Below are 25,577 nucleotides of genomic sequence, written 5' to 3' on the forward strand. Positions count from 1 at the left end.
TCTTTTTTCAATTGAAACTTTAAAAAAGTACTCTAATAATAATTATAATAATAATAATAATAATAAACCGATTAAATTCTCTATCTTTAATGTCAATGTCTCATTCTGAGGTAGGCGACTTAAATAAAGATGTCAAGGAATAATTCAAGAATGCAAAAAAATACATTATTAAATAAAAAAAGGAAAAATTGTTCGTACATCATAGTGTTGTCTACAAAGGCTCCACATTATCATAGAAATGCTTAATTTAAAATTAAAGAGGTCAGAGATTTAAAGAAAAACTCCCATAGTTAAGATAGCGTTAAAATATCTTATCATTTTGAATGAAAGTCAGATAAATATTCTATATATAAGTGATGAAATGAGTAGCTCTATTTTGCCTGACAATATCACATGGTTTAATGAAACAAAATTTAAAATTGAAAACCTAAAGTTGTTCCTATTGTTTTTATTACTGCTATTTTCATCTCCGTAGCTTCGTGTACAAAATATTTTTTTTAAAAGAATTGAATGTTTTGGTTTGTACTTGACAGTTTTGAATACCCGGTAACTCTCAGGTTTGTTGGGGTGGATCATGTTGTCATGGCTACTTAAAAGAGTTCCGTTGTGCGTCGTGTTTTGTTTGTTGTCTTTTATAATGAGAATGGATATGGTGAATATGCCAAAGAGACAACCCCACCGTTCCTTCAGTGAAGGTCGAGGAAATCCTCACATCACAGGGCAGTCTGTAGCTGTCCACAAAAAATATACACGGATACAGCGAAAAAGGTGCCTCTATATATTCCTGCAACATAAAGTTAACGAAAGTGAAAACGAAACAAGGCGTACAGTGGCAAGAAAAGTCTGACTTGGGACTGGTGTAAAATGCGGCGTGGTTAAAGTAATTTGGCGTGATGACAACCCTTCTTGAAATAAAAACTGGCCACTCTGGACAAACATTATACAATTAAACATACATAAAATCCAAAAGGTCTGAGTCCCTTATTTAAAACATAACAATGAATCTGGTTATACGTTACGCAAATGTATTTTAGTATTGTCTTGTCCATGTATTTCATTGCACTTTATAATTAGGGACAAGGTAATAACCACCAACTTTTGTTGTCACCTGTCACATCTATCAAGCTCTTAAACAGCGTCTGACGTTCGAAATTCATTTCAGACGCTGTAGCCAGCCCTCTAAAAATGCAAGAATCTTGCAAAGTCGGGATAAAGTGAATAAATTAAAACGACGTTATCCAATTGTCATACGACGTTTTATTTGAAAAGTTTCCGAGAATTTTGAAAGGTATGTCTGCAGCGGTTAGTTAGAGACGGAACGAACGTCCATAGCTGCGAAGAGCTTGCAAATTCATTGCATTTTGTAGTGTTCTCATATTGTTGTTTAGCTGTTTATCAGTCCTACTTACTCCAGAATTTTTTTATGATATTATATCTACTTGAAATTGATTCATGTTTTTGAAAGAATCAGTAACTGCTCTTTACCTGCCGATTTATTCGGTAAAAGATAAGTAGGTACAAATTAAATTTATTCATATCTACATTATCAATAATTGCTTTATTTCATATAGAAGTGTTTTGAAATCAGTAACATGTGCACAGTTGTATCAATACTTGTATTTTTGGCAGTTTATTCTTATATTTGTGCGTAAAACAACTTGATGTTATGTTCGTGTAATGCTCGTCAATTAAGTGATGTGATTTTTATATTGTATCCTACGTTTGGTCAAGATTGCTTTACTCTTAGTAACTCTAGGAAGAGAAATTCATCTATAATTTTGAGTTTTGATCTATGATGTTCATCCGCCACTATTATATGCTCCGTTTGTTAGGAAGATTTACACGATCTCGAAATATTACAAAATGCGTATAGATGCATCCGATTGAATAAATTCGCTGTGATTCTCAATTTAGAATTCTTTCACAAAACTTACAACAAAAGTCAAATTCACATTCAAAGTTTCAAAGTTATTAGCTCTGAAGCAGCGAAATGTTTATGTTACAGGGAAATTAGGTGGTGTTTTTCGGTTTGTACAGTAAAACCTGTCTTGACCGAACCTCTGTTGGACATTTAAACATTTGTCCGGTTAAGAGAGATGTTTTTTTTTTTATCAAGGTTAAACATACCTTTAATATGATATAAATGGACTTTAAGAAGTGTCTGTTTGGGACAGTTTTTTTTTATTATTCAATGTTCAGTGAAGACACACATTGGTTTGCGCTCATATTAATTGGTAAAAGTTTATTTCGTACTCTTATCATTTCTTTAAGAAAGTTCAATTTCACTTTGCATGACATACATTTTTGAAATGAATGAACATAGTCAGGTAATTGAAATACAAAAATAAATATATGGTGATATTTATCAACGTTTACACTTTACAGGTTATAGATTTATTTAGCTTCACTGTGCCTAGCGTCTAAATCTAAGACAAGCCAATTTGAAAACAATAAACCTACAGTTCAGCTCAATAAACTTCCATCAATTTAAATCCACTGTTTACACACTTCATCTCGTTCTAAATACTATTTATATATGGAAACAATCAAACCCACCTTTCAGTCTATTCCGGATAAATGGCATAATTTAGAAAGTAAATGGGACTTCCTGACTAAGCTCGATGTCTATATGCATATCAATATTAAACATTAAGAAAGTATTGAGTTTATTCCCTGGCTCGTTCATATTTGTACGTACAATTAAACCTGTATAACCAGAATCACTCTTGGAGTGTAGAATTTGTTACGATTAGACAAGTTTTCGGTTTACCCAGGTTCAAAATGCATTTGAACTAAAACGAGGGGACTTAATTTATATAACATAACATTTATATTAACATAATATATCTATTTTAGACGTATATTCTTTTTAATCAGTGTTTTTACTGTACTGTAAAGAGAATGTATTGATATATTTATACAAAAGTAACTATTTCTATCTTATTAAAGTGAATATCGACATTTAAAAACTGCTCACTTATTTAAAAACTAGCTGCATATTTTACTTGATTATTCGAAATTAAAACTGATAATTTGTATCATTTGACATGGAGCAAAAAAAAAGTCAATACACTCATATTTTGATCCAAATGAACTCACCATTTATCTAATGTACACCGCCCCGATGGTCTCAGGGTAGCGTGCTCGTCTCGAGTAAAGGAGGCAAAGGACCGAGTCACTTTTGGATTGATTTTTAAATTGGTGGTCACTGCTTCTCTGCCAAGCACGCGATATAAGGGGATAGAGTGACGACTTTTCGGCTCGGGGTAAAAAAACAATTTTCGATTGAGTGGGGTGACATGACTACCTGGGATTGTTGTATCTGTGAGCTAGTACAATAATAATACGGTTCAACCTGTAAGACTAGTACAATGCAGGGTCGACTGGTAACTAAAAAAAAAAAAAAATGAAAAAAAAAATATATGAATCATGTGGTTTTAGAGGGAAACTACTGAGACCCTCCTTACGGATCATATACGTTTGAAGAAACTTTTGCTTAATTCTTGTCTGTCCACTACAATTTGCTTTGACCTGATATCTTCCAGTTGCCCATATCGTCTTATATATATATTTCGAAAAAGTTGTCAAATATACACCATATCTTCTGTGGTCTTGTGTTAGAGTGATTGTCTGATGAGCGGAAGGTCGTGGTTAGATCCGTGACAGAATCACAATAAAGACGTTAAACGTCTCGGCAAAGCACGGGACACATAAGAGATTATGGAACAATTGGTTGGTGAACAGAGTGATATTCTTTTGTCTCAATAAGCTAGCGTGTAAAAATGCACGTTCGGCTAGGTCTCTTCGATTGTTCGAATTTTCTCGTCCTGGAATGCATGCAATATGTGCCACAGTATGTAACAGGATTTAACACTATAATCATAAACATGTATCTCCGAAGAGAGTGAAAAGAGCATAAACATCATACTTGTAGTGTAACTACGTTGTCAAGGAGGCTTTTTTTGTAATTGAAATAAAATGCATCTGCATTTGAATGAATCATTATCTTGTTCTATCAACAATATTGAATTGCAAGTGGAATTATTCAATAATCATTACTTCAAAAATCTTAAGTAAATAACTGTTGATTCATCATATTAAATGCAAACCGTAACCAGATGCTTTCTAATTTATTGAAAGTGCTTGTTTGTACTTTGTGCTATCCTTGTCCGTGTGGTAATCAATTTATATCGAAATAAGTAAAACTATTAAGACATTCAAAACAACGTTTACGTTTCGAACATTGTATTATTTATACCTAAGTCAATCTTTATCATAACTGTATTCCGAGATTAATTTTGGTTTGACTTTTCAAATTCTAAACTGTGAGGAAAAAGTCTCAAAATATTAGCTCACTTAAATGACGTTGAATAAGAGCATATATTTCCTATTTTACATTAACTTTTCCTAATTCGAATTCCCTAGTTCTGCTGAGATTTAATTCTGCAAATTAAAAAAAAAAGTTCTCAGAGTTTATATACTTTATAGAAAAGCATAAGCATTAAAAATAAATATTTTGAAAAAAAAAATGAGTTTATAAGATTTTTTTTTCAAATATTTATAAAATTCAAACGGATTATACGGTAAATACTTTGTCTCTTATATTATAGATCTTTTTTTCTTTTTGTACCCAATTTTATTTGTTTGTGTAACGGAAATGGTCGGATAGTTCCGATTTAATTATAGAAAAATAAAAGAAAATAAGGCTACGACGAATATAAAAACAAATATAACCCAAGAATAACGACTAAACAAGGAAATAGGACACACACAACAAAGCACATGACAAAACCTAAATAGCCCGTACAAAGAAACAGAAGTAAATGAGCAACCCGGATTCTACTAAAAACTGGAAACATTGACCAGATGCAACGGTACGGTAAGATTTCTTGAAACACACACATAGTCGCTCACAAAATGTGAAGTCTGGGACAGACGAAAGATGAAAGAAAAACTATGACTCATGGAACAAATCGGTTTACATTGTGCGGATGAATACACCATAAAGATCTACCAGTTCACGATGACGACCATAAACTTCTGTTGTGATGACTTTAATTTTTTTTAAAGAAAAAAAATATATTATCGTACTACCTATAATTAGGTTGGAGTAAATAAGTCAGATTGACATAGGACAATTCCATAAGTTACTGGAGTCACTGGTTTTTAAAAAAATAATGTCATAGATCAAACTATTTCTACGTTATCAACATCTTATCGTCTAAAACATGATACAGCTGAGCCACAAAGGCACTTTATAAAATGATTGTAAACATATTTTCACATGCAATCTGGGAGGTCATGTGATTATTGTAAAAACAAAAGAAGTCTTAATACTATCTGTTTAAAACTTAATTCTGTCAATTTAATGTCTAATTATGTAAAATACATCTTTTGCATGCATGAACAGGATACAATTAAATAGTTTTATAGGTGATTAGGTCAAACTAAACAATTTGATAAAACTCCTTTAAAAATAATGAAGTGCGCGTTCATTAACATGAAATATATGTACTTATATGTCGCTAGATTGTAAGTTTGTACAATGCTTAAGTATCAATCAGACAGAAGGTGATTCATACATATCAAAAAACCATCAAATTCACTCTAATATCTGTTTCAGAATTATTTATAGAACACATATTGTCAACACATTAATTTGAGCGGATTCTGTCAAGTGAACACATTCACGGGTATCATCTTTCGCGATTTCGAAATATGACTAGCGTTTTATAGTGTTAAAATCAATTTCCCGTGTAGTATTTTTTGCGCTTATCTGTCCACCGCGAAAATGGCGAAAATAAGTACACTGCGAAAATTAATACGTTTACAGTAACCAATCTGTTTGTCAATATATTTTTGCGATAATAAAATATATTGATTACGAAATGGGCACTTGGCTAAAGTTGTCGTTTACGAGTAGATTTGATAATATATATCATCAGAAGTTGTCCTATTCAGTTACATCATGAGCTAATGTTTGCACTCTAGATATACTTACGATGAAGTTTCACTAGGTTAATGAAAGCTATACTTTAATAGAGCATAGTTGGCCAAGTGGTCTAGAGCGTTGGACTTTGTGCAGGCGGTGTTGCCATAGATGTCACATCGCAAATATTTGACAGTTGGGAATTTATATATATATATATATATATATAAAGGATTATATATATATATATATATATATATAAAGGATTATTGTTACTTAAAAATAAACAAGGAAGGCATTGTTTGTTCGGTGGGTTTTTCTATGCCATTAATCACTTCTACCATAGGCAGTATCTGAATATTATATGGAGGTGGTACACACATGTATCCAGAGACATTCTAGGATTTCTGTGTACAATTGTAACATAAAAATACCTTGGAGGTATCACTGTCAGTAATTGATTGAATATGTAAACAACAAAATAATTAAGCTGGCATTTCCTGACATTTTGTACAATGTGAGCTTTTGATAAATAATCGACACTTTGGTTATCTTAAACACCGTGAATTACTGGTCTATATTTAAAATAATCACTTTGAATAAGTTAGCAAGAAAACTACTCTAGAGATTTAAAGTAAACTTCGTTATCCATTTTGTCATGGTTTAGACGTTCAATCTGCTGTCGGGCAGGTTTGTAATTCGCAATCATTTTCCAAACCGTTTTACAATTTAAAAAATAATCATGATAATTAAGTTTTTGTGTTACATGCGTTACACACAAATGGCCAAATAGAAAATGTTTCCAGTATTTACAGTTAACATACTTGCACCGATGTTGTACAGCACTAAATATAACTGATCACACATTATATCTGAAGAATTGAAAGTATCAAACCGATGAATAATGATCGCAAATTAAGTAAACCGACGACGTTACAATACAGACACTGAATCCTTTTGAAGCATACCGATAAAATAGAGATAAAAAATCTTAAAAACAACGTCTTCGCTTGCGTGAATAATTGTTGATGTGAATATGGGATTTTTGTAGAATTTTGTTTACATCTGATATAAAAAAGGCTTGGCATTACAAGATTTAGTTGGCTTATTGACATTTATTCCATGGAATATTCATCCTAGTATATGTAATTAGCTATTGCTTTACATGATTTATCGAAACTGCACGTATTTCCATTATTCGATCTGTCACATACAAACGTAGGACAGTTTTGTAGGACGCACCAATTTATATACGTATGGCGATAATGATTCATGTAGCCTGTTTTCCTATTGTGGAAGATCTTAAATTCCATTTTTTTTGTGGTTTAGGGAAAATGTTTGTTCGTAGATTCTTGAATTCGTGTATTTGACAACTCTATCTAACAAATGAATTGGACATTTCCTTTTCTTTTGGAACCAAATTGTGTGGTTTACCAAAATTGATACCCTCGAACAATGATACTTTCACAGTATATAAACGCATGTGTATACTTCAATTACAAACAAAATACCAATATAAACGTCTCAGAATTGACGACTTTATTCGCTACACTGCTCCATCGGATTAAATTGTTACAGGGCAGATAATGTAAACTTATAGAAGAGTCTGAACAATTCCCAACGATGTTAGAACTGTCAAATTTGCGATGAAAATGTTTGGTCGTTGCCTCGCGGGACTCGAACTCATACCGCTGTAACATCCATGGCAATACCGCCTGTACAAAGTCAAGCGCCCTAGACCACTCGGCCAGCTAGGCTATATAAAAATATAGCATTCGCTGGCCGGGTCATTCCTCATCGTAGGATTAATCTAGGGCTGTAACTAAGTACACGATGTATGGTAGTACGGGACAGCTCATTCAGGTGTTATGTAGGATAGAGAATCTAATTAATCTAATTAATGATACATGTCACAACAATTCAATATTATACTAACGTCTCAGAATGTGACGACTCTATTCGAGGAGGAATGACCCGGCCAGCGAAAGCTATATTTTAATATAACGAATTTTCTCTCTTCCTTTGATTATCTTGTGAGACAGGTGTCTATAATCATCCACTTTAGATGGGGCAAGTAAATTTGAACATGTAATCAGTTAGTAGTCAAATAACTACTAATTCGCACTGGACTGGAAAGCATTTAATTCTTTTACAGAATTCTAATCTAGTATTACATTTGACATTAATTTTTTAAAAAACTTTTATTTAACCCTTATCGCGTTTATATACAAGGACGAGTCTTCCACAAGTCATTAAACATTGTGCGTGATCAATAAAGTTATGATATACATGAATCAAACCGTAAAAAATTAATTTCACTTAAATTTAAAAACCTAAACAATAAATATAAATTTTTGATTTTGAAAAAAATATTCGATTTGATTTTGAATTATGCAAGTCAAGGTTCGTACATATGATTTGAATAAAACATTTAAAAATAAATCCTTTAAAGACAAATATATCATACCATTACACATTAGAAGACAACGAATAGATTCTTAATCATATTTTAATCGAAAGGACTGAAAGAATTGTGCTGAATTTTAAACGTTGTCATTATAACTACACATTCGGAGATGTAGTTTTCATTATTCGGGTCATCACAGATAAATAATAAGAAATGCGTTGGCATGTCTTGGAGTAAACGAATAATTGTTACATAAAAATGAAATGTTAAATTAGAAACCACTTAAAGTTGTCAAATTGGTAACCAATTCAATGACATATGCTTAATATCTTTTATAACATTTTAGCAAATACAAAACAGCTTAACAACTTAAATTAAGATACTTTGCATTGCCCTGTAATTATCAAACTTTTATATATTTGCATATATGTACACCCCGACAATTTTATCACGATTTGCTTTTAAAGGTCAGCCTCTGTGAGAATCAGGCAGTGTGTGGAACATGTTATGAAAAACCCAACCATTTCGAAAATGTAATGACTATTTGTACCATCAGAATCAAGGAAAAAAGGATTTTTCATATCATTATGGTAAATTGGGTTATGGTTTCATTATAATGCTCTGAAAATGAACATTTCAAGGGCATAAAACGCTTTTAAAATGTCTTGATTTTCTAACATTCTATTGGCAAATTTCTGTACGAATCCAGTGATACTGGATACTTTCATTGTATGAATTTACATCCCATTCTGTGGTAAATATGGATATATAAATATGTTATGAAAAGGTAACAAACAAAATGAGAAATATATTTGGCATTGGGATATATATGTAGAATATGTAAATTTGTATTGAACGAGTTTAAATTTTCTATGGGGATATGGGTGATATAGGGGATTGGTAATATGTTGGAAAGTTTAAACATTATATCGGCCAGCAGATACAAAGCGATGAGAAAATTCAAATACGTAAAAATTTAGCTGTCTTTGTAAGAATCATGCAAATCTGAAAAATGTGATACACCCAAAAAAGGCTACATATTTTTATTTTTGAAATTAAATTGTTTTTTGGGTATATACTATGAAATTTGTAATTATTCATTCAAATCTGTCTGCTGTTAGGAGATAATCGACATTGAAAATACAGTAGATTCTACTGTATTTGAGCGCCATTCACAGAGTTATCTCCCTTAATTTTTGAAATTTACAGTGCATTCTATATATTTTTTATCTCCTAAGAACACGAGTTATGTGAAAAACCACATATTAATTTCTGTTTACTATGACATTTCAAAAATATCAATAAAAAATACGTAGGCTTTTTACCCACGAATCACATTTTGCATGATCCTTAGTGGAGTACTACTTAAGTCAATGTCATGAATGTGAACACAAGAAACAAAAACGATCTACATGCATAATGTAAGAGTAATCAAAGGAACCAAGGTTATAGCGGCAAGCGAAAGAATGTAATCCAGGGACAAAGACCAGACATAGAAAAAAAAGACAAACACAACAAAGAACACAAAGTAACCAAAACCATACACACAAATTAACAAAAGCAAACAAGCAACTCGGACTCCATCAAAAACTAGGAGCATGGACAAACCGAATACCATGAATCACACATGCTTGGGATATACTGTTTTAATAACACGAAGTGTAAACGGACCTCGACAAGTCCCAATACGTGCAATGAAATTATTGCATTTTCAAACATCAAGCAACATTTCAGGTCTTTTGATGGTGACATGCATAATCGTTCTTTGTGTAATTAGCACATGAATTGTAGAATATTAAGGACGGAATCCACATTAACCTACATAGTGATTGGGAGATAAAAGTTTGCATTCGTTCTAAGTAATTATTAGGATCAATTGTGCCTTTATCTATTTTCAATGTCAAATTAAATGTCTATTCAAACAATACATCGTACGCCTTTTTCTCGAAGTACAATGCAAGCTATTCATACATGGTTAAAACAAATTTTACAATAACGTTTGGTTACCCCAGTATTATAAACTTGACATAAAAACAAGATGCCACATTATAGATACCAAGCAATTGTGTGGGGTCATTTTGTACTTCATCTTAATACAAGCACGAATTATGTCTTAAAGTCAAGTTCGTCTAGTGTTAGTACCTTAACCGGTATCATTTTATATTTTACTGGTATCTGGTCAAATACTCTCAAATTTTGCTTTTCATAGTACCTAAACAGCATATTTTATGGATACGTAGCAATGGGGAATTTGGCATAGCGTTTTGGGCAAGGGAGGTGGCGAATTAATATTAATTTGACATTCATTGATGAAAAAAAACAATTTTAAGTAAAATTATGTAGTACATGTTCTAAGTAACTTTCTAGCATACAATATCCGTGTTCATAATGTATGTGGCAAATACAAACATGGATAGGGAATGAGGTATGGGCGATTGGACATGAGAGCTGGAATAAATGGGTATGTATAAATGGGCGAATGGTGAAAGAGAAGGTTATTTCATATCTTTCTGTTATTTTTGCAGCATTTGCTATAGATATGCAAACTTCATGTTATAGTATATGATGCAAAGACAACAAGATTATAATTCCAAATGATATTATAAATACAAAATGTGTATCATGAGGAACACAATTAAAACAGACTGTTTTGTATCAGATTATATGAAAAGTGGCGGTGGCTTAACTCAGTTAAACATCTAATGGAAAATAAAGTTTTCTGAACAAGCAGGCTGCTATCCATATAAACCAAGGCTGACATTCTTATTACTTAATTCATAACATTTCTCAAATGATATCACATGGTTGTCATTTAAAATAACTAGGTGTTGAAAGATATGGAAAAAAATCCACGTCATATAAAATTAACAACCGATCGACTTATTTATACCTTCATAGCATATTTCCATATTCTGAATTTGTTTATTTGCTACATTAAATTCATAAAACAAAATGTTCTCTTAAATGAGAAAATCTTAGATAACAACGGTTATGTTTATTGCAAAGAATAAAGAAAGATATGAAAATGATTAGAAATGCAATGTATCGGTAATGAATACTTTATATGGCGCTAAAATAAAAATCAATGAATCAATTTTAATTGAGGATGTATCATAATAAATGGATGACATAATTCCAAGTTTGATGGTGTGAACTAAATGCAAAGCACTTTTTTTACATACATTTGATGTCTATCTTTATTTATAGGAAAGTGCTAAACAAATTTATTTTAGTCTCACGAAAATGTTTATTAGCAAAGTCAGAGAGTAATCAAGGGAACCCCGATTACTCTTTCCAACTTAAAAGTTAAAACTAATGTAAACCGGAAGTATAGAAAATCTCCATTTTTTTAAACAATTTTGACACTAATTTTGAACGAAACGTGTAAGTTACGTCGAAAACTCATGAATTGTGTCAAATATTTAAATGGAAGTAGAAATGACTTTCTAATTTTAGTTCTTTTTGATATTTTTCTCCTTATGATGACGTTTTTTTAACAGAGGAAATATACAGTTTTATGTCAAGTAAAACAATAAATCTAATTTTACACTACCGAGTTTCTCATTATTAATTGATATGCATGTCTTATTGAGTTTTGATGAAGTTCATGCATTGATATTTCAAATTTATACAATAAAGAAGGCTTCAGAATCAGTTATTGAAATTTAACATTAACTGTGTATACATATTGATCAATATCTTGAATTTTGATTAGATTGTATTTGCTTGCATTTGCTAGGAGAGAAAGGAGAAGTGAGGAACTGTTTATTTAATGATTTTTGTCTGTTCCTACAGGAAATACGTTCCGATATTTACCGTGCAATACAATTTTCACAATTATCTCAATATTTATCAACCGTTCATCTCAATATTTATTTTATCAGACATTCATAGATTTTAGCGGTTTCTTTTCCACCATGAGGCCAGTTGAAATATATTCTTGCTTATACTCATTCTAAAATCGAACCAAATCAAGAACGATATCTCTTGCAAAGTGCTAATTTCATATACAAATTATATCAAGTTTTATCTCAATAGCGCAACACCCAAATGAAACTAAGTTTCTGAACAGTATATAAAAGTGCAATCGATGTTCTTTTTTGACATGCGTGAACCACTTACTGTTTAATTTTTATAAACATTTAGTAGTCTGACTTTTGTTTTGAATATTTTTGCATTTCAAATACAATTCGTTTAGTTTTCTTTTCTAAGTTAATGTAAAGGTACACATGTATATGTGTAAACTTTTTCTTATTATATGAAATAATAGAATATGTCTTGTATTTCATAGTAAAAATAACTTCATGAAGTTTTTGGAATTGTGTTTTCGTTTTTTGATCTATGGTATTGCTGTCTCTCCATCTGTAGGTGACTCATATAACGATTATTACACTTTGACAGTTGACTGGGTCCCCTTGTAAAAAATCACTAACATTTGATGAAACACCATTTCAAGTTTGAAAAGAATCATTGATTAGGAGTTTTATATCGTAAATGTAATTTTTTCATCAATGACTATTAAGCGGAATGAATATTTACACAATTAAAATACAATATTCTCAAGAGTAATTTGATGGCTCTGTCTGACTATTGATTTCCATAAAGTTCTGAACGAACAATATTTACTTAATAAGGATACTTCCATTGTGAAAGGTCTTTTATTTCATTTAATATAAAATAATCCAATATATGTGTGTTCAAGCCATCGATATATTATAATTATGTAAAATGGACGCCATCGTAAAGGGGAGATGATGCATGGTACGTATTTATTGTATTAAAATTTAAGTTCGTTTCGGAAAAAGTTAATTCTTAAAAGTGAAATGAACAATTTTATAATTTCATGTTTGATTGTTAATTATATAATTGAAAAAAAAAACCTCATGACAATTAATTTCATTTGAAAACCTTATTGCAAACTACATACTTAAATTACTACCGTTTCAAATAAGATACGTTACAAAAGATAATCCTTTTATGATGACAACGTTGAGAATCACTCATCGTAGTTCTTGACTGTTTAGGCAAATAAAATAGCTTGTTTAAGCTTTTCTCTTTCATTGCTGACCTTTCGCGTAGAGTTGTTGACAATATAATATGTGTTTTAGAACACATACAATAGTATATATGTTGAAACCTCTGATTCAATGATTATCATTTGTAACCACAATACTTAACTGTGTGTTAACAGCCAAGCTACTAGAGCTTTGATTTATTAGACAAAATTAGGGAAACCCGAAATAGAATTATTTCAAGTTACATTCATATTTCCACTAAGGATAATGTATTATACAATTTAAAAACCAAACAGTCCATTGCGGATCGTGTACAATCCCATGCAAACAGTCCATTGCAGATCGTATACAGTCCTATGTACCCTGTATACATTTATTTACGAATCGTGTACAATTTGACGTGGATCGTGTACACTCTTATGCATATCGTATCATAGTGTGCAATCCCATGCGGATCATGCTCACTATTCATGCGTACCGTTTGTGTTAGTTTGAGACCATTACCCGATTAAACACACATATATTACAATGCTTGCTCCATCACTCATCATTTTTATGAAAAAGTAAAAAAAATATAAGAGTAAACAATTAGATTAAAATCAGGTCAGACACGGCATACCTTTAAGACGGTCTCAAATTTACCCCTACAACTCTGATGCTTCTTTCTGTGATTGAATCATGGAACTACGACAATGTAGCTCTTATGATACACTCAACTATGTTAAGGTTTAAGTATTTATTGTATTTATATATTTTGTAAATCGTCTTAAGCATTAAGTTCCAATTTTTTCTGATGAGATATTACTCCTTTGAACACATGTACAGCATACCTGAATTTGCATTATCAATATGAGTCAATTGTTTTCTGTGCGTATTAACAGAATTTAGTCTGTAAGTCTCATTTGAAAGTAGTAACGACATCATTGAAGTGTACAGCAAACTATTAGAATAACTCCCTATGGCACATCTCTGTTTCGAGAATGGAAAAACATCTTTTTTGACGATAATACCTTTTTGGAACTTAAGTTATTAACCCAATCCTCGGATTTTTTTTTAATGATGGCAAAATCATTTAGTGGACAGTTTAAGTATACAATTAATCATTAAGTCCGAATACACGCAACGCATAATGTACGTATGTTTCTTATAAAGACTTTTACTCTGTTAAGGAGGTAGACCTAGGGTAAGGGACACAACTATTACAAGTCATTGGAACTTTTGTATTCAGCATTTTACATGACTCTCATGTAAGCATTTAAGTAACTTGGAATGATTTCATTCTGTTTCAAATGAAAGCATGATAGGATTTGGTGAAATTGAATTTGATACAAACATATCACTGAAGTTACATCCCTTACCCTAAGTCTACCTCCTTAAAGCACTAGTTATTTCAAAATAAGAAACTTATGGAAAAAAATTAGAATCATGCCGCGATTGCAATTTGTTTTCTTTCAACTTTTTGGATAGTAAAAATCAATCTATTACGTCCTTTTATATATTGGAAGTAGTGAAAAAAGAAAGATTTGATTAAGTCTTTGTCAACGTGTACTAATAGCGCTTAATATTGGAACTTTATAAGCCACAACACTTCCAGAATGTCATGCAGGTGTTCTAAATCGGTCCATTGCCCTTATTTCTTGCAAATAACTTATTTGAAGAACACACATTTTATGATTTTAGCAAATCTGAAATATCGTTCGATCATTCAATTATTCGTGAGAAATTGGAAACAAAGAAAAACAAATACTGAAATGGTACCTATGTACTGTTTAAACAGTTTAAAACCTCTTACTTTTAACAAGTGTAATATGTTTGTGATATTGACAAGAACTAATCAAATTTGTAGGCAGGTTCCCCTAAATCTTTTTTGTTGCCATATCCTGTTTCAAATGATCTAATTTGATTTTGTGAAAAGGTTTTTCCTAAACCAATAAGTTTTACATAGGTATTATTATACACACTATACCAATACCTCTTTGAAATTTTTTAATAATTTACCATTAAAAATATGTTTATTTTGGCATGAGAATGTGGCTTTAAAAAGGAAAGGGAAACCATTTATAATTACGGTATGTACATATTTTTGTCATGCGAAGAAAATACATAGTCTGAATTAAGAGTTTCTGAAATCAATTTTAAAAGACCAATGATGCAACAGTAAAGCTTTCTTTGGGTAAAATTTTATATTATTTTTAATTAACATGAGAATATTACTGTAGCCATATAAGTGTACCTTATCCATTTATCTATATGAGAAGTATGCTTAAAGTTAAAGTTTATGTAAAAAATGTGTTTTTAGAAACGTGCATTTGTAAGACGGACTTTCATAGGAAATATTTTCTTCACCGTAATGACTAATATCTTCTTATTTATAGCACTGGTACTAAGGCATATGTAGGTTTTAAAAATCTTCCATGCACTTGGATCGTCATACGAACTTAGGAAAGTTCGGTTTAATTATAAAGTTATCAATTTGATGCCAATATGAATAAACATTGCGTGTGGTAAATTTAATTGCAAAGCTTTAAAACCCGTTTAATTGTGTTTCTATGATCCTTTGCCATTTTACTTGATTTGTTTTAGATACTTCTTTGAATCCGCCATTTTCTTTTTTTACATCGAGTCAAAGATTAATTATAGAATAAATAGCGTTTTACAAGAAATATACACAATGCGAAAATGTAAAGCCTTTTCGATTATGTAAAAATATCAAAATATTTTCACCATCTCCATTGTACTCAGATTATTGGCAACATTCCCAAGTTTTCATGTTCAAATCTTCACTTATATATTAAAAATAATTGTTTACGTGCCAATACATCTACAAGGTTTAAAAAAAGATATGTTTCCTCCAGGTCCATATTTACAACAGAAATGCCTCATATTCATATATGGCTAGATTTGCACCATAATCATATGTATCGCGTGAAAATCATATATCCCAAAAAATAATCATGTAATTATAAGTTAAAAGTGGCGTGCATTAAGAAAAAGTAATATAGGACTGAAGAAGACATGTAATTATTATAATTATCATTATTATTAACTAAAAAATGTAAAAAATGCATCAAAAACATGTAAACTGTAGGCACGAAAGGTTATACTCTGGATTCATATGTAAATCATATTATTCAATTAAGTAAAAGTTACGTACTGCACATAGATTTCACGCTACAAAACGTGTGTGTTACACATCTACTGATAATGTTTCAATGCAGTTCTTCTAATCATATTATCATGGTAGTTTTTAACTGACAAAACATTTTTTCTAGTAAACACATTCGCTAGTACCAACACGCTCTGCAACACATGACATGATGAAAAGTAAAAATATATGAATTGTATTGAAATAAAACTAATGTAAAAGCTAGTCGTTATACGAATCAAGATCTTACTTCAATACATTTTTGAATATTTTAACAACTGATAAATTGATTGTATTCAATTAAATATTAATATAAAGAGATATTCGAAACTGAATTAATGTAATACCAAGCTGTTTAGATTTTTATCTGTCACTAGTTTCAGTTAAAAAAAACGGTCTCTGTAAAATTCAGGCACCGAGTTTAATGTTGCAAAAACAGAAGAACTAATATCCAGATTTGCAATTTCTCTTGAAAATGAGATCCTTTATTATGATTTAATTCATTGTACAAAAATGGCATATAACTCATTTTTGTTGATTTCTTTTCTCTTTGTAGATATGTAGAGTAAAACAATGTCAATATTACAATTGTACTAGTGGGTAAACTCTCCAATCATTCTATCGTTGCCCTCTTCGCCATTCCAAATTGCCCAATGACAAACACAATAAAAGAACATAAAATAACTAAAATAATACGTACAAAGTAACAAAAGTAAATGAACAACTCGGATTCCACTAAACACTGGGAACATGGACCAGTTGCTCCGGAAGGGTAAGCATTATTTGAACTTAGGTAAACCGAACACCTTTCCACTATCCTAACATACAGGTCTATAGTTATAGAGGTTTCACGGTATTTATTTCAAGAAATACAATAGTGTACATCTTCAGGTATCAATAAATGTCTCATAACCAACGTGCGCCGTGCTAAATCCCTATTGTCCGTACCAAATGCCAAATTTCACCTTGCACCTTGTCCCATCCCGATAACCGATGACATTAGAAAATTAATCCCATTCAGGTACTATAAAATAAGGGCCATTTTACTCTTTGTTTGATTAGATAAGGTTCGTTTTTATATGCATTTTTTAAATTTCCAAACTGAGCCCAATTCTAACGAAACCCTGTAGTCTGATATTTAGTTCCGTCTTTGAACATAACTTAATTATACTACCACTATAAATAATTAAAAATTCAATAAGGGGTTTCACATAACCGTAATTAAATATATTGCATGGCAAATAAAATATTTTGGTTTAAAAACTTTAATCAAACAATATTATTATTAATTAAGATAAATGCATAAGAAACTATTCGAACCAAAGTCAATCGATAATTTCTTGTGAATTATGGAAAACTGTCAACACCCAGATTCGGTTTCGACTAGGCCCCGAAACGACATTTGTACTGGGTCAGCGAATTTAATAACTTTGTTCCTCTTATATACACGTGTATATACATACAAAATGCAAAACTAAGTAACAGGTTTCAAGTACAGTAGGATTTGAAAGCATTGACGCTATGTCTAAAGTGTCAAGGGACATGCTTTGCCCGTTATCATGTTTAAAACCATATATTTTATTACAATTTTTACCTGCGTATGGAGTTTTCATATCACAATTCATACATTATTCCAGAGCTTACCAAAACTACGCGGACTTGTTTTGCCTTGCTAGACTTCTATCAATTAGGCTACTGGAAGAGGGTTATGTTGATACAAGACTATAGTCATTTCTACAGAAGTTTTATGGTAGTCATTATTAACTTATGGAACATGGTGTGTCCATTTTCTCCTCGAGAACTGATTTGTTCACCGTGTCATAGTTTCCCTTTCGTTTTTCGTCTATCCCAGACCTGACATAATATGAGCAACTCGTCCGGTTTTTCCAGAATAGTAGAGGACGCGTTCCCTACCCATGCACTTAGTTAAGTCCGGGTTTCTTATTTATTTGTGTTTCTTTTTACGTGTTATTTTGGTTATTACATGTTCTTTGTTGTAAGTGTCTATTTCCCATGCCCTGTCTTTATCCTTGGAATATATTTCGTTGATTTTCGCTCGCATCTTGGTTCCTCAGATTATTCTTTGTAAGACAGGTAACTGGGTTTGTCTAAGAATTTATCCATCATGTGTCCCAAAATTGACTCTATTTGTATACCTAAAACATATTTACAGGTCCCTTATAATAAGTATGTTTTATTCATGGTTATTTTAAATGCTTTACATTTATACTTAAAAGAAATGTACTCTCCATACTAAAATTTCGTATTAGAAAAACAATTTCTATTCAAATGTCAAGCCTCATAATTATACACATTTTAAATAGTACATGCTGAATAAATAAATTAACAATGCATATACACACAACCTAACAATATAGTTAAAAAAACCCCACATACTTAACTTACACAAAATCATGAACAAGTACACAACGTTGTTGGGTTACAATCACCAAAACAAATATAAGCTGAATAAATAATCCATTAATACACGTACATTTACACATTTAAGAGTAGGAGTCGGACGAAAACGGGCTTTCAATGTCATACACAATCTATATAGTTTTCATCTCAAAAGAACACCAAATAAATGACAAATTAAGACTGGTTATGTTGTTTGTAACCGCTTCAGAATTAGAAATTTGTTAGTTCGGTTGGCTTTTGACATTCAAGAATCTCCTTTTGTTAGACTTTATAAAGACTGCTAGTTAAATAAACAATTTTGAAAATTTATATTTATATTAACTTACAATGGCAAATAATCGTTTTTAACAAATTTAGTTCCACCTTATTAACACTGTATCTAGATCTCGCCGATTCGCTGCTTTTCAATACGGACAGTTTGCTTCAAACCTGCTATCCTTAAAATCATAAACACTTAAATAACCAAACATAGATTAATTTGAATAAAAACGATAAGCACAAGTAAATATATTTTTATAAAGACAATTAGAATTAAAACACCGTTTCTGTATTTTTACGTTACAATCTGGTCAAATTAGGCCTTAACATAAGATTATAATAAAGTTAACTGCATTTATTTTTTTCGCTCCATTTTAATTGAATGCTTACGCATGAACTGGACCGGTTGTATAAACAAAGGCCTAGAGTTATGACAGGTTATTTCAGGGTATGTGCCAACTCGTCAAGATAGGGTAATAAAATGACATTGTCATCGCAATAATTACTCTGTAATATCTTTTTCTGTATATTTTGACATAAGTAAAAACATATGTCTTCTGGTGGAAAATTTACAACACAAACAAATACAAACGGAGGATCGTTTGTCGATATTTCATTCCTTATAATGGATTGATCTTTGACGACAAGGTAAGCTTCTTACCCACTTTCACAAATGTATCGCATTGCTTTACTCTCGATACGCAAGTTAAACATATTATAAAGTATAATTAGGCCTACGGCCTTCTTCAGGCTTATTTGGAAAAAGAAAATGGTCATGGCAAAAATGAAAACAAATATAAATAAATAAAAAAATATCAAGAAAGATGAAAAACGATTGGTGATAACAATAATCTCTATGTAAAAGTCAAAAGGTTTTGTTAAAAATGAAGGTCCGTATTACAAATTAAATTCCATTATCAATGAAAACATCGAAAATTTGGAAGCCATCATAACGGTCCTAGCTTGGTAAGGGCATATTCCCTATGGAAGTGGTGATTCAAAAGAGTTATCAAGGGAACCAAGATTCTGGCGGAAATCAAAAGAATGTAATCCAGGGACAAAGACCAGACTTGAAAAACAGACAAAGACAAAAAAGAACATAAAGTAACTAAAATAATATATACAAAGTAACAAAAGTAAATGGGCAACTCGGATTCCACTAAAAATGGGAGCAGGGACAAGATGCACAGGTAGGGTAAGCGTCCTCTGCTTTTTTAGAAAAACCCGCCGAGTTGCAAATAGTTGTTTTGATACATTTTGCCCCCAACCCCACACACTCTCGAATACAGTTAAAAATTTCCGGCACATTACAATACAAACAGAAAGCTTAAAATTGCCACGGTGAAAATTCATATACTCAGTAATTAAAACATAACAGAAGATATAAATAACAAAATAACAAAGAAGTTATCAATTTATAAAATCAATCTTGAACTTTGTTAGGTAGTTGCGTCACATTCAAGATGAAGATAACATGATATAAGAACACTAATATGCGCTTGTTTCATCATCCGTCCAGGAAAATACTCGTAGTGTGTTGCTATTTTGTTAGTTCGTAGACGCTTGGATTATTAGATCTAAAAGTACTGAATTTATGTTTGTTGTATGAGCACGTCCCTACAACATCACAAAATGAACAATTATTTTTTAAAACTCCTTTGACTTTAAAAGACCCTGTTTTATCTATAATTCATTTTATACAACATGAAAGAAGTCTCTTTCAACTTTTATCACTGTTTGTAATAACTGAGAAAATAGAATAAAGATAATGTGGATCGCTCTGACATAACAATAATTATCTGCATTGTTTTGAAAAAGCATTTATTCACCACTGTAGACTTATAAATTGCAATTGTAGAAAATCTGATGTTGACTGTCACTGTATTCCTTTTATCTTGATAAAAGTCCGACAATTTAACTAAACCTCACTTAGTTCGCATAACAATTATCTACGAACACTCACCAAACATACATTTGTGGTAGAATATCAATAACGATATTTTATCGTTACCCAACTTAAATCTTTTAATATATCTATCACTTTCAATATACAAAGGCACCTTAATATATAGTTTCAACGAATATATGTTTATTGACCTGACCAAGTTTATTGGTGGATATCATGCAAGGTTATTTGTAAATGCTTGGGTTTGTCTTTTTGCAAATGATATCTTTATTTTAAAAATACAATTGAAGCTAAGTTTTCTTTTGATCTTTTCAATTTAAAATTACGGAGAAATAAGATTGTCATAAAAATGTTCCTATGTCAGTGAATTGGGATGTTAGAACGTAGATATTTTAGATGTGCAATGTAATGTTAGATTCGATTTAATAATCCACGACATATATTTAATCTAAGGAACCATTCCACGTCATCTGCATATAATGCATTGTACTGGTGAAACATATTTTCACAGGTGTGGTGAAATGATTAAATACATGTATTTTTTCACTTTTCAGTAACTTAATAAAACCCTTTCAATTGTACAAATGTTAGATAATCTTAAATCGTTATGAATAATAAGCATAAATATCTATATGTGAATTGTATGTGAGACTTACACTATTTCTTCATGGAGATTGTGCCCATGCTGTAAGTTACATACACAGTATTTGAATGTTTTGTTTTTAAATGTGTAATCTGGATGGTAGCATTTACACTATATACCAACAACTGTGTCTTTATAAAAACAGATTATTTTAATGCATACATAAATGGATGTTAAGGTTTTTTCATATAATAAACCTAGAAAGGCATTTGTAAATCCTTCATATCAGTGATATTACAACATGTATCTTTCAAAGTTATAGTTTTAGCGATATGAAAATAAAAAAAGGATGCATTTACACATGTTGTGTAAATATACTCAAAATTTACATTTGCAAAAGGTACGTCGACCCTATACATGATTATATTTTAGAAGATCGTGACCTCAAAATTTAAATATAGATATGGACGATATATTGTGTCTAACCGCATACGCGACCAATTTTGTCTTATATGACGAGCACAACTGAGTGACCTGTAGATCGAACAGTTTCAAAGACATTTATCGGACAATATCATATCAATTTGTCTTCACTGCCCGTCGCATCGAAAGTATGTGTAATTGTGTATCATGGTAAATTACTGCCTTAAGCGGGATAAATGTTGCTAGATAGTCTAAAATAGTTATTTTTCATATTTACGGAAGGCAAGCCACTTTAGCAAGTTATTCAAAGGGACGTATCCCACCAAACACACGACGATCCGGTTTTGGGTCTCATTGGGGATAGGAAGAACAGTAAACATTTTCTTTGAAACACGAGCCCTTTTCACATCCGTAAGTGCCTATATGGTTTATAGGAAATTTTCCGAAAATTGGTTATGTTGATAATAAAAAAAGTGCCGCTAGAAATTGCAGGAACACATAATTATAAGTGAAATAAAACAATATGAACCCCAACATGAAGATTAAACATCTGAAACGGCCGTCGTGCCAATTATAAAAGTTGCTCAGTTAGAAATATTTCTCTCGAATAGTGCTACAGCAGGATAAAGTTGTATTCAACAATGACAGGTTTTTGAGTATTTTTCCATGGTTACCATATATTCTCCGTGGAAATTGGCGGAGTAAGCCAACATGCCAATTTGTCATCCCTGCCACCTGGCAACATAGAATACATTGCAAAAAATAATTATGAATCTATTTATTTAATCATTTCAACAATTATGACCAGCATAATATCCTTTCTGTTCGTTGTAACAAGAAACCAAAACACAAGTTTTATATGACAAACCGAAAATAAAAAGAAATACAAAAAGAAAAAAAAATCAACAGATTGCATAGTATTTTTTTTTAGTTCATATTAAATGATGTGGTATCACATTATTGTAAAATGCATCATGTCTTTACAATACGATAAGTACTTTAGTTTAAAAACGATTGAAACAGAAATGCATTCTTCATTAGAAATGATTTACAAAAACAGTATTCAATAAAGTCTTATTTGTAAATCGAATATGCACATAGACTTACAAAATGAACGTAGAAATATCGGGAGGTATACAATAGTTATTCTAAAGATGTATAAAGGTTTTTCAGCTGGGTAATTCCTATTACTGTACAAAAAGTAATTCAAATATTTGTAAGGCATGTTAATATTTATATGTTTAAATTGTAGGAGGAAATTCCACTACAAAATTGTAATCTGTTCAGAGAAACTGTAAATTTACTTTGCCAGTTTATTTAAGCTCGATGGTCCTTTATTTTGGTGTACGCTATTTGTGTGTGGGGCACAGTCCTTGAAACGGGCAGACTTCCAGATCTTTATTTGTATGGACATTTGAGTAGGGGTATTTGAGAATGAGACAAGTGGAAGTATGTTAAAGCTATACTGTCGACTACAAATTACAATAAGGGTCGTAGAAGTTTGTTATCTATCGTGAAAACGATAAAACTTCTTATTATTGAACAACAATATCTTACAATAAGAGTAAGAAAATTGTTCATATTAATAATAGAAATCGTTAATATCGTTTTATGGCATCGGGTATAGTTTACATATCTAAACATAAAAATCCGATTAAGAGCAAAAAATATATGACCATCATGTTTGTTTTCAGGAATGACGTTAGGGGGCGCCACTGTCTCAGCATTTCTAGATGACACTAAACATCAGTATCCTAGGCATGTGTAATAACTTATTGACCTATTTATTAAGGGAGAGGTTTCATTCTATTCTGTCAAATAGAGAATGCAGTATACACCTTCTGGAAAGACTAATAAATATTCTGATTTTTGCATATTTGATTTCTTCTAAAGGTAAAACATAATCTGTCCGGTTGAAATATTTATTTTTAACTGATATAAAATCAAAAGTTTTCAACGTTGTAAAATATTATTAAAACATCGTCCATATGAATAGAAAATTGGCAATAAAAGGAAAAAAAATCTCTACATATTTTCAACGAATGTGATCTGATTTAGTTTTCTAAAATACGTTTCAAATACGCACATCGAAAGTATGAGTCTTACCCGGACAGTTTGTTATAAGCTTAAGGAGGTAGACCTAGAAATAACTCTTGAAATCAGTGATATGTTTGTATCATATTAAATTTCACCAAAGACCAACTTTCCTTTGAAACAGAATGAAATCAGTCCGAGTTACTTTGATACTTACATAAAATTGATGCAAAGTGGTGAATACAAACATTCCAATAATTGGTAACAGTTGTGTCCCTTTCCCTAGGTCTACCTCCGTAAGATGGTTTTAATTCATTTTAATGTCAGTAATGATGCAACACAATAAAATGCAACTTTAAACAGAAGTTGAAACCTCTTTCTTGGTGTAATGAGGTTGATATGAGTGTAGTCAAGATATTGTGTTCCCAATCGTCTCTGTGTATTTGACCTTGCCCTTCATTATGTTGACTTTTTACTCATTTCTATTTTTACTTGGTGAAGGTAGATCTATCCAATACGCGACAAAAGGAAAAAAAGTTAATATAAGTTAATAATTTCGCTAAACTATTGGAGAGATTATTCAAACTTTTAAGGCAAAATAGTATTACAGGAAATGATGCTGATTTCAAAACAACATTTTGATCTTTTTCTTTAAAATTTTATCCGTTGTGTTCCAGAAAAAAGTAATATATCATCTTAAGCAAGAATGCGCCAATGGTTTTGGTACGATCTACCTTAAGTTTCCTTGATTCTTTTTTTTTGCATGAATGTTGTTTTCCGACCATTTTATCCTCTTAAAGTAACGCATTTATAGTTTTTAACATTTGTTGTAATTATGGTATATACATTGAAATATTTTTTGGTACACTATTAATACCATTGCTTCATTACTAATACTATCTTGATATAATATGACTTTGCTTGTTGTTTTTAGCTGTTATAGATAACAAATAAAAATATGGCAATATAAGTCAAGTCAGTGTGCCAATTTTTTTTTGGTATTAATTTTCAGGAGAAGACTTGTATAAGAAGGAAAAATAAACACATTTATATTACATGTTTTCCTTTGATATTAAGTGATAATGATGCGACCACAATACCAACATGTTTTAGTCATATACATGTAATGTTATGGCAATGTCGATGCCGCCCTTATTGTTCATGAACATTTGGGTTTCCAACACTAATTTCAACTTTAAGCCCAATTTTGTCAAAGCTTAGAGTTATCAGGTTTATGGTAAATCAGAATGATAACACGTTAATGCATTTATAGCAATTTTACATTAAAAATCCTTTAAAAATGCAAATTAATGTAGAGTTTATGTTATGACAGATTCAATATTTAAAGCTGTCTCCAATGTCATGGTCATTATTGTCCCAGTGTAATGAGTTTGCGTTTGTATCAAGCTGTGCTTCATGAATCATTTGATTTTGTTTTAGGATCTATGGTAAGTAC

The 25,577-nt window shown here is 31.1% G+C and overlaps 1 protein-coding gene across 2 annotated transcripts in view; it reads left to right on the forward strand.

Moving 5' to 3' along the window:
• Positions 1-25,577, forward strand: part of LOC148600319 (innexin unc-9-like) — a 54,848-nt gene that overhangs the window by 21,177 nt on the left and 8,094 nt on the right. The window contains exons 1-2 of one of the 2 annotated variants that reach the window (XM_088559730.1): positions 19,354-19,823; positions 23,782-23,845. The exons of the other annotated variant lie outside the window; for it this stretch is intronic. Coding sequence (XP_088415856.1) covers positions 23,784-23,845 — 62 coding nt within the window. The 5' untranslated portion in view covers positions 19,354-19,823; positions 23,782-23,783. Of the gene's footprint in view, positions 1-19,353; positions 19,824-23,781; positions 23,846-25,577 lie in introns of those variants that run through there. 2 annotated transcript variants of the gene reach the window in all.

Source organism: Perna viridis, chromosome 13 (genome assembly GCF_037379345.1).
Source record: "Perna viridis isolate PV_CMFRI_1.1 ecotype Kerala chromosome 13, ASM3737934v1, whole genome shotgun sequence".
Classification (NCBI taxonomy): Eukaryota; Metazoa; Mollusca; class Bivalvia; order Mytilida; family Mytilidae; genus Perna; species Perna viridis.